General features: G+C 44.1%; 1 protein-coding gene across 5 annotated transcripts in view; it reads left to right on the top strand.

The window, feature by feature from the left end:
- The window catches only part of epb41l5 (erythrocyte membrane protein band 4.1 like 5), a 166,571-nt gene that overhangs the window by 61,138 nt on the left and 88,975 nt on the right, over positions 1 to 16,458 (top strand). For all 5 annotated transcript variants that reach the window (XM_072579887.1, XM_072579886.1, XM_072579884.1 and 2 more), the window contains exons 2-5: positions 901 to 1,005; positions 7,744 to 7,786; positions 12,132 to 12,210; positions 14,836 to 14,880. In XM_072579887.1, the coding sequence (XP_072435988.1) occupies positions 937 to 1,005; positions 7,744 to 7,786; positions 12,132 to 12,210; positions 14,836 to 14,880 (236 nt within the window). In that variant the 5' untranslated portion in view covers positions 901 to 936. The remainder of the gene's footprint in view (positions 1 to 900; positions 1,006 to 7,743; positions 7,787 to 12,131; positions 12,211 to 14,835; positions 14,881 to 16,458) is intronic.

Below are 16,458 nucleotides of genomic sequence, written 5' to 3'. Positions count from 1 at the left end.
ATGGGATTTAAATGGGAATTGCGTGAATAGCTTGGGATTCCGCACTTGAAGTGAATGTAATTTATAAATGAAGACAAATTTCTTTGGATGCTGGGTAAGCCCAGATGGGCAGAACCTGAGGTGAGGGAAACACAGCCAATGTTTCACGTTGATGGTTCTGATGAAAGGACATTCAGATGAAAAGTGAACATCCCGATGTGTTAACCCCTTCTGTTCCTGCGGATGCTGCCTGACTTGCTGAGCTGTTTCTGCACTTTCTGCTCAAATCTAATTTAACCCTTTCCTTCGCATATCATTTAATTTATGGAGTAGTGGGATGTAATCTTAAAATTTGAATTTACCTTTTAGGGGTGAGATTGAGAAATTCACTCCTCGTAGGTGCCTGTGAACACTGGGTCAATTAGAATTCTCAAACTGAAGGTCGGTGACCACTTTTGTTGGATATTAATTGGTAGGCCAGTCATCCCTGATTGGCCAAGTTATTAACAAGGAAAACGCAGTGTGGACCAGCTAAGAACCTCCCCAAGCTCCCCGGCTATTCAAAGAAGGTGGACAGCTTGAACAAATAAATTCCTTCAGTCTGTAGAGAATGGGTCACTGCTTATGAATCTGTCCCTTCTAACACTACCAGTTTGACCGATTTATCTTAAATTGGTCATTAGTATAATTTATTAGTGCATTCAGGCTATGTTGGCATGCTTTTAAGAAAAATTGCTAATTTTCATCCTTTTGAAAGGTCAGTGATATTGATTGATTGCTGTCCTAATTTTATTCATTGAATCAAACCAATTTTGATGTCTGAATTATGGTTTAAAAACAAAGGTTCCTTTTGAAATTTGAAGCTATTCAAATCTGAGTTGCTGAACATTCTGCTTTGATGTTTTCTTGTGTTTTTTTTAGAAAAAAGCGAAAGGCCAGGAGCTTTTTGAGCAAATCATGTACCATCTCGACATCATTGAGAAAGACTATTTTGGCCTTAGGTTCATGGATTCTGCCCAAGTAGCGGTAAGATGCTTAAAGAATTTGTCTTGTCTACATAGATATATGGCAGTTAGTGAAATGAAAATGATTATTTAGTCAGCGTTTTGTAATTTATTTGTTGAGAATTCTCTGTACTGGAAGCTCAGATTTATTTCTTTATTTTCAAGGAATAGCCCAAAAACTCTTTTGGATAATCACATTTTTCACATTATCTCTTCTCCCATCTGGAGAAAGGTTGGATTTGGATTTGGTTAACTCACTCTCTCTTCAAGTAATTTCTGCAGAGGCAGAGAGAGGAATACTGAGAGGAATTTTCAAAACACGTGTTGAGTCAGCTGCGCAACACGTTGTGTCAACTTGGTGATCTTTAGAGAAGTGCTGAAAAAGCATAGGAGGTCAGGCGGGGGGGGACCTTTGCCCGAAACATCAATTTTCCTGCTCCTTGAATGCTGCCTGACCTGCTGTGCTTTTCCAGCACGACTCTAAGCTTGACTCTGATCTCCAACATCTGCAAGTACTCACTTTCGTCAACTTGGTGATCTTGGCAGTTTGGGTTGCCTTTGGGAACAATCACTGCCCCCTATCATAACATGTTGGCAGCGACCTTGAGGTGGCTTGTGGTGACGTTGTGAGATTTTGCAGATCCTAACCACTCTTTTTTTTTTTTTCCCCCCCACCCAGCCAACCCAATCTCAACAGGAATCACTGGGCTCCAGCTGTGGTTGAAGGTCGTCCAAGGGAATTCCCATCCACAGGGTGGGCTGGGCTGGGCAGTTCTGTAGCCTGTGTATTTGTAAACATTGAAGCCCCATCAAGGGAAGCTTGATATGTATGTACCGATCAGGCAGGAAAGAAATGGTCGTGTGAGGGAGCCTTGGTTGACGAGGGAGGTTGAATGTCTAGTAAAGAGGAAGAAGGAGGCTTACATAAGGTTGAGGAAACAAGGTTCAGACAGAGCAGTGGAGGGATACAGGATAGCCAGAAGGGACCTGAAGAAAGGGATTAGGAGAGCTAAGAGAGGGCATGAAAAATCCCTGGCGGATAGGATCAAGGATAACCCAAAGGCATTCTATGCGTATGTGAGAAACCTGAGAATGACGAGAACGAGGGTAGGTCCGATCAAGGACAGTGGTGGGAGACTGTGTATTGAGTCGGAAGAGATAGGAGAGGTCTTGAACAAGTACTTCTCTTCAGTATTTACGAACGAGAGGGACCGTATTGTTGAAGAGGAGAGTGTGAAACGGACTGATAAGCTAGAAGAGATACCTGTTAGGAAGGAAGATGTGTTGGACATTTTGAACAACTTGAGGATAGACAAGTCCCCCGGGCCTGACGGGATATATCCTAGGATTATGTGGGAAGCAAGAGAGGAAATTGCAGTACCGTTGGCAATGATCTTCTCGTCTTCACTGGCAACGGGGGTGGTACCAGGGGACTGGAGAGTAGCGAATGTTGTGCCCCTGTTCAAAAAAGGGAATAGGGATAACCCCGGGAATTACAGGCCAGTTAGTCTTACTTCTGTGGTAGGCAAAGTAATGGAAAGGGTACTGAGGGATAGGATTTACGAGTATCTGGAAAGACACTGCTTGATTAGGGACAGCCAGCACGGATTTGTGAAGGGTAGGTCTTGCCTTACAAGTCTTATTGAATTCTTCGAGGAGGTGACCAAGCATGTGGATGAGGGTAGAGCAGTGGATGTAGTGTACATGGATTTTAGTAAGGCATTTGATAAGGTTCCCCATGGTAGGCTTATGCGGAAAGTCAGGAGGCATGGGATAGAGGGAAATTTGGCCAATTGGATAGAAAACTGGCTAACCGGTCGAAGTCAGAGAGTGGTGGTAGATGGTAAATATTCAGCATGGAGTCCAGTTACAAGTGGAGTTCCGCAGGGATCAGTTCTGGGTCCTCTGCTGTTTGTAATTTTTATTAATGACTTAGATGAGGGAGTCGAAGGGTGGGTCAGTAAATTTGCAGATGATACAAAGATAGGTGGAGTTGAGGACAGTGAGGAGGGCTGTTGTCGGCTGCAGAGGGACTTAGATATGATGCAGAGCTGGGCTGAGGAGTGGCAGATGGAGTTCAACCCTGCCAAGTGTGAGGTTGTCCATTTTGGAAGAACAAATAAGAATGCGGAATACAGGGTTAATGGTAGGGTTCTTGGTCAGGTGGAGGAACAGAGGGATCTTGGGGTCTATGTACATAGATCTTTGAAGGTTGCCACTCAGGTGGATAGAGTTTGTAAGAAGGCCTATGGAGTATTATCGTTCATTAGCAGAGGGATTGAATTCAAGAGTCGTGAGGTGATGTTGCAGCTGTACAGGACTTTGGTTAGGCCACATTTGGAGTACTGTGTGCAGTTCTGGTCGCCTCACTTTAGGAAAGATGTGGAAGCTTTGGAGAGGGTGCAGAGAAGATTTACCAGGATGTTGCCTGGAATGGAGAGTAGGTCGTACGAGGATAGGTTGAGAGTTCTCGGCCTTTTCTCGTTGGAACAGCGAAGGATGAGGGGTGACTTGATAGAGGTTTATAAGATGATCAGAGGAATAGATAGAGTAGACAGTCAGAAACTTTTTCCCCGGGTACAACAGAGTGTTACAAGGGGACATAAATTTAAGGTGAAGGGTGGAAGTTATAAGGGAGATGTCAGGGGTGGGTTCTTTACCCAGAGAGTGGTGGGGGCATGGAATGCGCTGCCCGAGGGAGTGATAGAGTCAGATTCATTGGCGACCTTTAAGCGGCATTTGGATAGGTACATGGATGGGTGCTTAATCTAGGATAGAAGTTCGGCACAACATCGTGGGCCGAAGGGCCTGTTCTGTGCTGTATTGTTCTATGTTCTATGTTCTAGATGCATCAACACATTTGCTCTCCTGCAGTGGCAGTGCTTGCCTCTGCTGGTGAGGCTGTCATTGTCCTCCCAAAACTGTAGGCCCTGATAGTTGGGCTAGTGCCTGCGGAGCAGCAAGTGGACAGCACTTCCAGAGATGGAGGTGGCTGAGGGAAGGTCTCCTCAGTGGCACATTGCAGTTGAGTGCAGGAACCAAAAATGGTGCCACCCTTCATTTCTACCTACAGGGAATAAAGTTCCTCCCTTTGTGAGGCCCTGAACAGTACTTAGTAGGCACAGAAGAAGTGGAAAATAACGACAACCTACTTCCATCTAAATTCCTGATGTTTCCTTTTAATGCATTTGATCTGTGAAAGATTTAACTGAATGCTCAGCTGCCAGGTTTCAGTGCTTCTATGTTCCTGATACAGGTGGGGCTTTCAGTGCTATGCTGTGTTCTGGTACTGCTAAAACATTGGAATCTACCTGGCAATGTGGAAAATTGTCCAAATATGTCCAGTACATAAATAGCAGGAGAAATCCAATTCAGCCAATTACTGTCCCATCAGTCTATTCTCAAAAAATCAGTTAAGTCTTGAAAGGTGTTATCAGCAGTGCTACAAGCAGCACCTGCTCAGTGATGTCCAGCTTGGGTTTCACCAGTGCCACTCAGCTTATTACAGCATTGGTTCAAACGTGGACAAATGAGCTGAATTCCAGAGGTGAGGTGAGAGTGACAGCCCTTGACATTAAGGCTCATTCACCCAAGTATGGCATCAGGGAGCTCTAGCAAAACTGGAATCAATGGGTATCAGGGGACAAACTCTCAGCTGACACGTAGACAGATGGTCATAAGTTGCTGGAGGTCAGTTATCTCAGGTCCAGGACATATCTGCAGGAGTTCCTCAGGATAGTGCACTAGGCTCAATCATCTTCAGCTGCTTCATCAATAATCTTCCCTCCTCCATAAGGTCAAATATTGGGATGATTGCAGTGTTCCACACCATTCATGACTCATCAGATACCATGTTCAAATGCAACAATATCCTGGGCAATATCAAGACTTGGTCTGGCAAGTGGCAAATAACATTCACGTCACACAATGCCAGGCTTTATCCATTAGGTTAGTTTCCCTACAGTATGGAAACAGGCTCTTTGGCCCGACAAGTCCACACCAACTCTCCGAAGAGTAACCCACCCTGGCCCATCTCCCTCTGATTAATGCACCTAACGCGATGGGCAATTTAGCATCGCCAATTCACCTGAACTGCACATCTTTGGATTGTGGGAAGAACTAAGAGCACCCGGAGGAAACCCACTCAAATACTGGGAGAATGTGCAATGTCCACACAGACAGTAACCCGAGGCAGGAATTGAACCCGGGTCTCTGGCGCTGTGAGGCAGCAGTGCTCATCACTGAGCCATGCATGCTGCCTATCTCCAATAAGAGGCAATCTAACCATCGCCCCTTCACATTCACTGGTATTACCATCACTGAATCCCCCACTATCAATATCCTCGGGGTTACCATTGAGCAGAAGCCTAATACAGTGGCTACAAAAGCAAGTCTGAGGCTAGGAATGCTGTGTTGACGGGCTCACCTTTTGATTCTCCCAAAGCCTGTCCACCATCTACAAGGCACAAGTCAGGAACTTGATCGAGTACTCTGCGCTTGCCTGGATGAGTGCAGCTCCAACAAGACTCAGGAGATGGTGTAGGTGGTGCTTGACACTATCTACAAACATCCGTTCCCTCCACCACTGATGCACAGTAGCAGCAGTGTCTACCATCTACAAGATGCACTGTAGAAATTCATCAAAGATCCTCAGACAGCACCTTCCAAGCCCGTGACCACTTCCATCTTGAAGGAGAAAGACAACAGATACATGGGAACAACATTACCAGCAAGTTCCCCTTCAAGCCACTCACCATCTTGACTTGGAAATATATTATGATGTCTTCGCTGCTACTAGGTCAAAATCCTGCAAGTCCCTCCCTAAACTCATTGTGGGTCTACCCACACTAAATAGACTGCCATGTTTAAAAGTGGCAGCTGACCACCATCTTCTCAAAGACACTTAGAGACAGGCAATAAATGCTGGCCAGCTGGCGATGCCCACATCACACGAGTGAATAAAAATGAATATGTGAAGCGAAACTCACTTTTCTTTCTCTCTCTGAAGGAATTGCAGATTTTCTGTGTAAGCAATTTAACTTTCCAGCCAGTGTTGAGGAGGATATTTAGATATTGGGTCTCTGTTTTGCTTGGATAATGCAGGGGGCTGCTTCATGTAAGAAGATTGAAAGCTGATGATTTGAGCTTTCAGTAGCTTTTTAAACAAAACGCACATTTGTTCCTTGGCTAAGAGCTTTTACATGTCCAGCGCTGGAATGCGGAGGAGCTGAAAGAAAACAGGCCTGAGAAGTGGGCGGGAGGGGATGCAGAGGAATAAGGTCATGTCTGGTTCTGGAACACCCTTTCCCCTTGGGCACAGGGTTACAGTTCATAGTTTATAACTCCAAACCAGAAATCACTTCTAATTTGAAGTGTTCACTTGACATTGGATGATTGGTGAGCGTTACTTAAATCTGATTGTTGTGAGCTTTTGCGGGCAGATTGATTTTTATTTTGAGTTATTGAAACATTTTTGGAAGTAGATCTGTTTCCAAAGGTTGATTTCACTTTGAAATGCTGCAAGCAGTGCTGCATTCCTTTTAAAAATAGCCACGTGACGTGAAATGTTGACACAATCTTTTTATTGCTATCTGACGGTTTTACTGGGATCAACTTTGGTTCTAAGCAACGATATTTATCCCTGAACAGCAAAAAAGGGAGATGATGATAAAGGAAATAGACAGTTTAGTAACCTGTATCATTTATGCTGCTGTTTTTTCTTTCTTTCTTTCTTTCTTAATCCTCAGACCTTGAACAAATAGTAACAAATTAATAGTTTTAGAGATAATTTACCAGACCCTTGATTGAACTTTTACAACTACTATAAGTTCCCTGCCTTGGTTAGCATTATGCACAAAGTTCTTAAACACTGTCCCTCTTCGATGGAATAGTACCTGTTTCCGAGATTCACTGGGAATATCTTTTTCCCATAATTTGGGAAGTAAACTGATACAGAGAATTATCCTGCTCATGCAGCACCCATTCCAATTCTTATTTTCATCAACGGATTGGAAAGGTTCATATTGTGCACCAATTTCGATCTGCTTTATTTTAAACTCGTTTTCTTCCTTTTTAAATGACAAAATGCTGACCTTGAGCAGACAGGCAATTTGAGAAGCTAAAACAAAAGCAGGCAAACCATTTTCCAGCTCCTGTCCTATCGTCATCAGAAATGCAAAGCCATTTGTGAGGCAAAAGTAAATTGTTGCGGGCGCTGGCAAGATGCAATAAAAACAGAAAATGCTGGGAACACTGAGCAGGGCAGACAGCGCTTATGTGGAAAGAGAGGAGAAAACACTTGACCTTTCTGGACCATCTTCTACATCACGAAATGCTAGAGCAGTGGACTGAAGGGAAGGGTGTCTGCCATTTAATTGTCTGAAAGTGTTTTAATGTTACTCCTGTGCCACTGACTATGCCAGAATTAAACAGACTTCCACATTCCTACCACCCCCAACATGATCTATTTCCTTCAGCTCATTGCCCCAGTCAGTTATGATGGGCTCTAACAGCTATATAAAACTGAGTAGTTGTGTTCAGTATATCAAATGTTTACTTCAGAATCTGAAAATATTGCCATTGTGTGAGTGCATTGAATCGTTTCGCTGCTTCGTTCATGAGAAGAAGCAAGATTGGTTTGGTACCAGGTCCCTAACACCTCTGTATGATGGGAGAGTAAGTCAGGGTTGCTCACTGCTTCTACACCGTCTGCTGGCTCTTGTTGAACATAATCTATGTCTATCTGTATTTTATGTTGCAGCATTGGTTGGATAACACCAAGAGCATTAAGAAGCAAGTGAAAAGTAAGTTTTCTTTTTCCCCAAAGCTCTTGCAAATGTTTCAGTCTCTTGAAGTAGGATCTGAGAGTGAGGGAATCTTGTGCAAGGGACTCTCTTGATATTTGGTGCTTCTCGGACACTTTGTGTACATCAGCCACCCCGGGCTCAGGAATTAGCTCCGACTGTTCAGACCCGAAGCCAAGTGGTGGCTGAGGTCACTGTAAGATGTTCCAGAAGCTGGGTATTTTTGGGAGTGCCTGGTGTTCACTCTGCAGCATAAATCAATGGAATAGGAAATGGGTGGTTATCCAACCATGGAGAAGGGGCAGGACTGTGCTGAATTCTTTGGGAGGGTAGAACTTTCAAACCAGTTTTGATGACTACCAGATAACCCAGATGAGGGCAGGGGGTTGCAGTCTAAAGCACATCTGTAACAGTGTGGGACAAATGAATTCACAAGCACCAGAAAGTGTGGAAGTTGAGTGGGGATTCATTATTAATGTGGTTTAAAAAGCCTTTCTGCATTTATCAATATGTGTTGATGCCAGAGGTAACTAAGAAGGCCAGAACATGTTCAGAGGAGAGATAACGTAAAATAGCCAGACGTTATGGTCCATGTGGGGAAGGGAATGTTTTTTTTTTGACGTTCAGCCAGACACTGAGGTGTCAGGGAGGACATTCCTAACTTTAAGGTCCTCTTTTTAATCTTTATATTTAGTGCCTGTATGCTAATGTATTGAGGAAGTACATGGCTGGAGAAATGGTGAACGAGTGAGGGGTGTCTGGACCAATCTGGGATAGGAGAGAGGGAAGAATGTGAGGCAACATTATTTACCATACAATACTCTTTGGGACATGACAGGGTAGATGCAGAAAGATTATTCCCCTTTTGTGGGGAAAGTCGAGGAATAGATGGCAGGATCTCGGATGAAGGGGTCGCACATGTCAAATGAAGTGTGAGGAGGAATTTCTTCTCTCTGGGGTAGTGAGTCTATGGAAAGCATTGCTGTTGAGGGTGGGTTGTTAAACATCTTCACGATTGAGATAGATTTTTAATCACTAAGGGAATCTAAGATTATGAGAGAAAAGGTATGAAAGTGGGGCGGAGGGTTATCAGATCAACCATGAACACATGGCATGGTGGAGAAGACTCAGTGCACTGACTGGCCTAGTTCTGTGCTTGTGTCTTCTGATCAATTCAAAGTGGGCAAGGTGCACGAATCAGTGCAAAGGAGCAGTGTAAACAAACCTAATCATTTGGGAATTGAGCCAGGAGGACCTCAAGAATGAAAACATCTCCCATTCATTTTATTTCATTGCGAAGATGATTCAGGAGAAGAGTGACAGTAATAGGGTGATTGTTATGGGAGACTTTAACTTTCCTGATATTGATTGGGAAAGCTATAGCTCAAGTTCGTTAGATGGGTCAGTGTTTGTGCCGTGTGTGCAGGAGAGTTTCCTGACACAATATGTAGATAAGCCAACAAGAGGTGAGGCCATACTGGATTTGGTTCTGGGTAACGAACCAGGCCAGGTATTAGAACTAGAGGTAGGTGAGCACTTTGGGGACAGTGACCACAATTCGGTGACTTTTACTCTAGTGATGGAGAGGGATAAGTGTGTACTACAGGGCAAGAGTTATAGCTGGGGGCAGGGAAATTATGATGCGTTGAGGCATGACTTAGGATGTGTGGATTGGAAAAGTAGATTCCAAGGCAAGAGCGTAATTGATATGTGGAACTTGTTCAAGGAGCAACTATTGAGTGTCCTTGATAAGTGCGTACCTATCAGGCAGGGAGGAAAGGGTTGTGTGAGGGAGCCGTGGTTTAATAAGTAATTGGAATCCCTTGTTAAATGGAAGAGGGCGGCCTTTGTAAAGATGAGGCGTGAAGGTTCAATAGGGGCGATTGAGAGTTATAAGGTAGCCCGGAAGGACCTGAAGAGAGAGCTAAGAGCAGCAAGGAGGGGACATGAAAGGTCCTTAGTTGGTAGGATTAGGGAAAACCCTAAGGCTTTCTATAGGTATGTTAGGAATAAAAGAATGACTAGGGTAGGAATAGGTCCAATCAAGGATAGTAATGGGAAGTTGCGTGTGGAGGCTGAAGAGATTGGGGAGGCACTGAATGAATACTTTTCGTCAGTATTCACTCAGGAACAGGACATTGTTGTCGATATGAATACTGAGGCACGAATAAGTAGAATGGATGGCTTTGAGATATGGAGAGAAGAGGTGTTGGAAATTCTGGCAAGGGTGAAAATAGATAAGTCCCCTGGGCCTGATGGCATTTATCCTAGGATTCTCTGGGAAGCAAGGGAGGAGATTGCAGAGCCATTGGCCTTGATTTTTATGTCCTCATTGTCTACAGGAATAGTGCCAGAAGACTGGAGGCTAGCAAATGTGGTTCCCTTGTTCAAGAAGGGGAGTAGGGATAACCCTAGTAACTATAGGCCAATGAGACTCACTTCTGTTGTGGGCAAAGTCTTAGAGAGAATTGTAAGGGATAGGATTTATGAACATCTGGATAGGAATAATGTGATCAGGGATAGTCAGCATGGTTTTGTGAAGGGCAGGTCGTGCCTCACAAACCTTATTGAATTCTTTGAGAAGGTGACTAAGGAGGTGGACAAGGGGAAAGCGGTAGCTGTGGTGTATATGGATTTCAGTAAGGCGTTTGATAAGGTTCCCCATGGTAGGCTACTGCAAGAAATATGGAGGTATGGCATTGAGGGTGAGTTGGAGGTTTGGATTAGGAATTGGCTGGCTGGAAGAAGACAGAGGGTAGTAGTTGATGGCAAAGGTTCATCTTGGAGTGCAGTTACTAGCGGTGTTCCGCAAGGATCTGTTTTGGGACCATTGCTGTTTGTCGTTTTTATAAATGACCTGGAGGAAGGGTTAGAAGGTTGGGTGAGCAAGTTTGCGGATGATACGAAAGTCGGAGGAGTTGTAGACCGTGAGGAAGGATGTGGCAGGTTACAGCGGGATATAGATAAGCTGCAGAGCTGGGCAGAAAGGTGGCAAATGGAGTTCAATGTAGCTAAGTGTGAGGTGATTCACTTTGGTAAGAGTAATAAAAAGATGGGGTACTGGGCTAATGGTCAGATACTTGGTAGTGTGGAAGAGCAGAGAGATCTTGGTGTCCATGTACACAGATCTCTGAAAGTTGCCACCCAGGTAAATAGTGCAGTGAAGAAGGCATATGGCGTACTGGCTTTTATTGGTAGAGGAATTGAGTTCCGGAGTCCTGAGGTCATGCTGCAGTTGTATAAGACTCTGGTGCGGCCGCATCTGGAATATTGTGTGCAGTTTTGGTCGCCATACTATAGGAAGGATGTGGAGGCACTGGAACGGGTGCAGAGGAATTTTGCCAGGATGTTGCTTGATATGGTAGGAAGATCCTATGAGGAAAGGCTGAGGCACTTGGGGTTGTTTTCATTGGAGAAAAGAAGGTTTAGGGGTGACTTGATAGAGGTGTACAAGATGATTAGGGGGTTAGATAGGGTTGACAGTGAGAACCTTTTTCCACGTATGGAGTCAGCTATTACAAGGGGGCATAGCTTTAAATTAAGGGGGGGTAGATATCGGACTGATGTTAGGGGTAGGTTCTTCACTCAGCGAGTCGTAAGTTCATGGAATGCCCTGCCAGTAGCAGTAGTGGACTCTCCCACTTTATGGGTATTTAAGCGGGCATTGGATAGGTATATGGAGGATAGTGGGTTCGTGTAGGTTAGGTGGGCTTTGATCGGCGCAACATCAAGGGCCGAAGGGCCTGTACTGCGCTGTTATGTTCTATGTTCTATGTTCTATGATTTTTTTTGTCAAGTCTACCGCAGTACAGTGAAAAGCTTTGTTTATGAGTAGTATAGGCAGATCATAGTAAGCAGGGATATACAGATCAAAAAACATCTTAGACAGAAGCACGCAAGTTATGTTGCATTTATTCACCAAATTGTTCTTAAAAAGTAAAAGCAATTTGATGGCCGTTCCTGGAAGATCAAATTGACCAAAAGCCCTTGTGAGCAGTTTTGAAGGTAGGGCTTGCTTCTGATTCGCTGATGTTGATCCAGCAGATCCCATTGCAGAAAAAGGCAAGTGAGTTCCTTTTTGTTGTGACTTATTTGCATTTTAAATTCCACAAAGTTTCACGCTGCTACAGCTGGCTCTGCAAAAGTTGTACAAAGAAACCTCAGAGACCTTCCATGTGTAGAAAGGAATAGGTTGGTGAATGTTAAAACTCCTTTTCTGCTCTCTGTTTGGACGATTAGATGGAGTGGTTACACTTCCTCTGATTTGAAATAGTGCCTAAGAAGTTGGATTATTTTTATTGTGGTTTATGTGCGGAGTTGTTTAATTTTAACATGCTCCTTGCAGTTGGCTCGCCGTACTGCCTTCATTTGCGGGTGAAGTTTTACTCCTCTGAACCAAATAACCTTCGTGAAGAGTTAACAAGGTAAGATGTGGTTTTGTTTTTGTAGCTTGTACTTCAGTGATCGTATCTGATTAAAGGCCTTTTGGTATGACCGTGGCAACAGTTGCCAAATATTTCTTGCTTCTCTTCCTCTTGAGAGGACATAGACTCTAGTGGTTGGGGTGCAAGTTGCTGAGCCATTACTCCTGTCATACTCAATGTTCTGAAACAGTCTTCGCCGCCAAGGCAAGCTCACTCAGATTCTCACTTTCCTAATAGCTGGCTACTGATCAGCCATAGGAACCCTTGTATCCATTTTCTCCCCATTTTTTCCAACCTTTGCTAAATGCAGAATGTCTAATGGCCAACCCACTTGTGATTGCCACAAAGCATGGGCAATCAGGTTGAAGACCGCTTCAACCAATTAGAGGCTGAGAGTCTTCTGATCCCTTGCTGAGATCTGTTTCAATTCTGGATGAGTGTTGTACATTGATCAGTACCTGGAGTATTGTCTGATAAAGGGTCGTGCTGGAAAAGCACAGTAAGTGAGGCAGCATCTGAGGAGCAGGAAAATCGACGTTTCAGGCAAAAGTCAGTCCTGATGAAGGGCTTTTGCCCGAAACGTCGATTTTCCTGCTCCTCGGATGATGCCTGACCTGCTGTGCTTTTCCAGCACCACTCTAATCTCGACTCTGATTTCCAGCATCTGCAGTTCTCACTTTTGCCTTACTGTCCGATTAAAGTCTGCAGTAGGAACCGGAGCAGTGTGCAAAAGGCCCATTTGCAGAACTGCCTTTAGGAAATTATGGTATTGAGGGACTTGGTGCCTTTAATTTCCAGCAGGGTCATTTCCAGAGGGAGATGTGTGTTCAGTCTAGAGATGGCAATTCCCCCATATTGTGTATGCAAGAATGTTCAGTGCTAACTACAGTTCAGTGCCTCTTTAAAAATATACATGCTGGAACCTGTTGGCCTGCTAAGTCTGTGCAGAACAAATATAAATCTCCGTGCAATAACAAAACCTGGTAGGGATAATGGAATGTAACATTCTTGGTGTTCACGATAGATTTTTTTTTCCCATGTAAATATCAGTCCCTGACAATGTGATGCTTCATTCATGAGTGGGAAAGATTTCCAAGGCCGTGGAAAGTACTTGCAATCTTTGTCTCCAAAACTAATCTCAAATGGAAATTAACACTGCCTGTAATGCTCTTTTTGGCTGCTTTGCTACCTGTGATGTTCGAGATGCCTCTGACACTCTCACCCCAAGAAGCTGTTGGGTTTGGTCCCCTTTTCAATGGAGCTGAGCTGATTGAGCGGCAGCAGTAGAATGAACTTTACTTGGCCTCTGTTCTTCTGGGGTTGACATGGGCCTGACTGAGAATACAGGGCATAATCATCCAGGAATCTTGGCCTTAATTGCATTCACTGGACACACATAGGTGTCCAGTCCAGGTGAGTATTGGGCTTGGGGCCTTGGCTGTGCTGCTGTAGGTGATAGGACATTGTGCTTTGTTCAAAGATAGTGAAGAAGTGGGGAGGGTAAAGCCTGACCTTCATTGGCTTGAGTTAGGATACAGATCCATAGGCAATGTCTTCGGGAGAAGTGAGGATACCATTGAGGGGCAGCAGTCGAGGGTGCAAGTGGAGGGGAGGTAATGATGTGTTGGAAGGGTAAATATGACTAGTTGCAGCACTCATCCAAATGGATGGAGGGGCGCTCAAATTGTTGCAAATGCCTTTTAACAATTCGGTTTATGTTTAATTTGAATCTCTTGACCGCTTTTCTGTTTTTTACTGACTCACTGATCATGTTTATTTACCTGGATACATCTACTACTAAAGCTGTAATGGCATCCAGTCCAAATAGTCTGCTTTTAGTCCTTCAGGTAATTGGAACTAGGCCATGAAATGGATTGATTGACCGTGATGACCTGGCCTGTTTTGGATTGCTAGTTTCCGTGACCTTTCTGCCTGCTTCTATCCCCTGGGTGACATTAAGACTGTCACACACTGACCCTTGATAAAGCTGCCTTCAGTCATGTGACCAAACCACCATGACATCGATTTGAAGCACTAAAGTCTTTTCTATGTTTGATGGTGTTTCTGGGATTTTCTTTTCCCTGCTGGTTGTCAGAGAGCAAATCAGCCTGTGGTTTCTCGTTTTGAGGAGTGACCTTTTCTTTTCTTTTCTTAGGTTGCATGTAGAATTGTTCCCTAAGCATTTGGCATGGGTTAAGCATGCAGCCTGTCAATTTGTCTTGCATCTGTAGTCTGTGCAGAAGGCTGCCAATTGAGCCCATCCTCTTCACGGTAGCTCTTCGAAATAATAATCCAACCATAAGATGTATCTAGACAGATACATGAATGTGGCAGGGAGTAGAGGGCTACAGATCCTTAGAAAGTAAGTGACAGGTTTAGATAGAGGATCTGGATTGGCGCAGGCTTGGTGGGCCGAAGGGCCTGTTACTGTGCTCTAAGGTTCTTTGTTCACTATATGCATTTACCTATTTACTTTTATGGGATTTATTATTGAATCTGATTCCAGCGTCCTCGTGCAGTCAGTGCCATTTTGGATCTTAACTTGCTGTATTTTTTTAAGGTTATAAAATGACCTTCCAGTGGGTTTGGTTAAAGTTTTGACTGTGCTTCCTTGTTTATCTACAGGTACCTATTTGTACTTCAGTTGAAGCAGGACATCCTGAGTGGCAAGTAAGTGTTGTTTAGTATTTGAGTCATCGAGGTCTACAGCACAGAAAAAGGTCCTTTGGTTCATCATTCCTGCACCAGTTGAAAACCTGCCTTGGAGACGTTGGACTGGGGTGTACAAAGTTAAAAGTCCCACAACACCAGGTTATAGTCCAACAGATTTATTTGGAAGCACTAGCTTTCTGAGCGACGCTCCTTCATCAGCTGATTGTGGAGAAAAGATTGTAAGACACAGAATTTATAGCAAAAGTTTACAGTGTGATGAAACTGAAATTAACATGGTCATTCTAAAAGGTGAAAGACTTAACAAACAATCCGGGTCTTTTTCAATATATAGTTTCAGTTACAATCCTATTCTCCACACTCACCTGATGAAGGAGTGGCGTGCCGAACGCTAGTTTCCAAATAAACCTGTTGGACTATAACCTGATGTTGTGTGAATTTTAACAGTTGAAAATACCCAACTCTTTCTTTGTGCCAGGGAGGTTTGAAACTATAAACAATATATTTGGTCTGTTTTAACACACATTTAAAGTTATTGGCTTTTAACATGATGTATTTTCATGGGTTAGTGATGCTTGCAGTTACTTACACCTCGACTGGTGAGAGGCCGAGTAGCACCAACTGTAAATATTTTGGCTCAAAGCCCAGTCTGTGGTTAACCTTTAGTGTTGCTGGTCAGAGGCTGGTTGAGGAATGAGCCGGATGTGGGGGAGGGGGTGGGGGTGGGGGTGGGGGTGGCGGTGTGTTCCTTGTTCCATGCTCCTGGTTACTTTTCATTAACTTCTGTAAGAAATGGAATAGAAGTGAGTTCTGGATGAGAACAGCAGCAGGTTCTGAAGTTGGTTGCACCCATGGGAAATTAGCATGGGAATGCATCCCTGGCTATGAGGCAATAGATGGCCACTGGCCAAGGAACTGGAGAGAGCCAGCATTCCTAGAGCTCTACTGCAGCATGTGTCCGTGCCTTTAAAGAAGGTGGGGGGAGCTGAAAATAAGCTTTTCAATGACCTTGACTGCACTGATATTACGTTGGATTAGGGATAAAATTGCAATGAGAAAAATCAGAAGAGCAAAAGCAAAATCTTGTAGATACCGGGAGATCTGAAATAAAACCAAATGCTGGAGAAACTCTGGAGGCAGGTCTGGCAGCATCTGTGGAGAGAGGAGCAGTTAACGTTTTGAGTCCAAGATGGGTCCTCTTTGGAATTCGGAGGAATTATTATCGCTCTGAGTGGTTAGAATGTGAAGCTTGTTGGGATAGTTGAGGCAGATAGCATGCATCCATTTCAGGGTTTGGAGAGGTGCAAGGAAGTGATAGATGGATATGCTGGTGGATTCGATGAACTCAGGTAGGATTTGTACCTAGTGGCTTATTTCTGAGTTGTGTGAATTGTATTTTCTCCCTCACCTAAAGGTGGAACAGGCTTGAGGGGCTGAATAGCCAGTTCCTCTTCCTGTGGAAGTGGCAGGTGAGCTGTTTACCCTCTATTCAGGCGAAGATGTATAATCCTTAACCCCTCTTACACCATCTGCCCCAAAAGCCCCAACCCCCATCTGTCAATGTTGTGTTATGAGATT

Source organism: Chiloscyllium punctatum, chromosome 10 (assembly GCF_047496795.1).
Source record: "Chiloscyllium punctatum isolate Juve2018m chromosome 10, sChiPun1.3, whole genome shotgun sequence".
In the NCBI taxonomy this organism is placed as follows: Eukaryota; Metazoa; Chordata; class Chondrichthyes; order Orectolobiformes; family Hemiscylliidae; genus Chiloscyllium; species Chiloscyllium punctatum.
The sequence above is the reverse complement of the archived record's forward strand: the minus strand, read 5'-3'. Positions and strand labels throughout refer to the sequence as shown.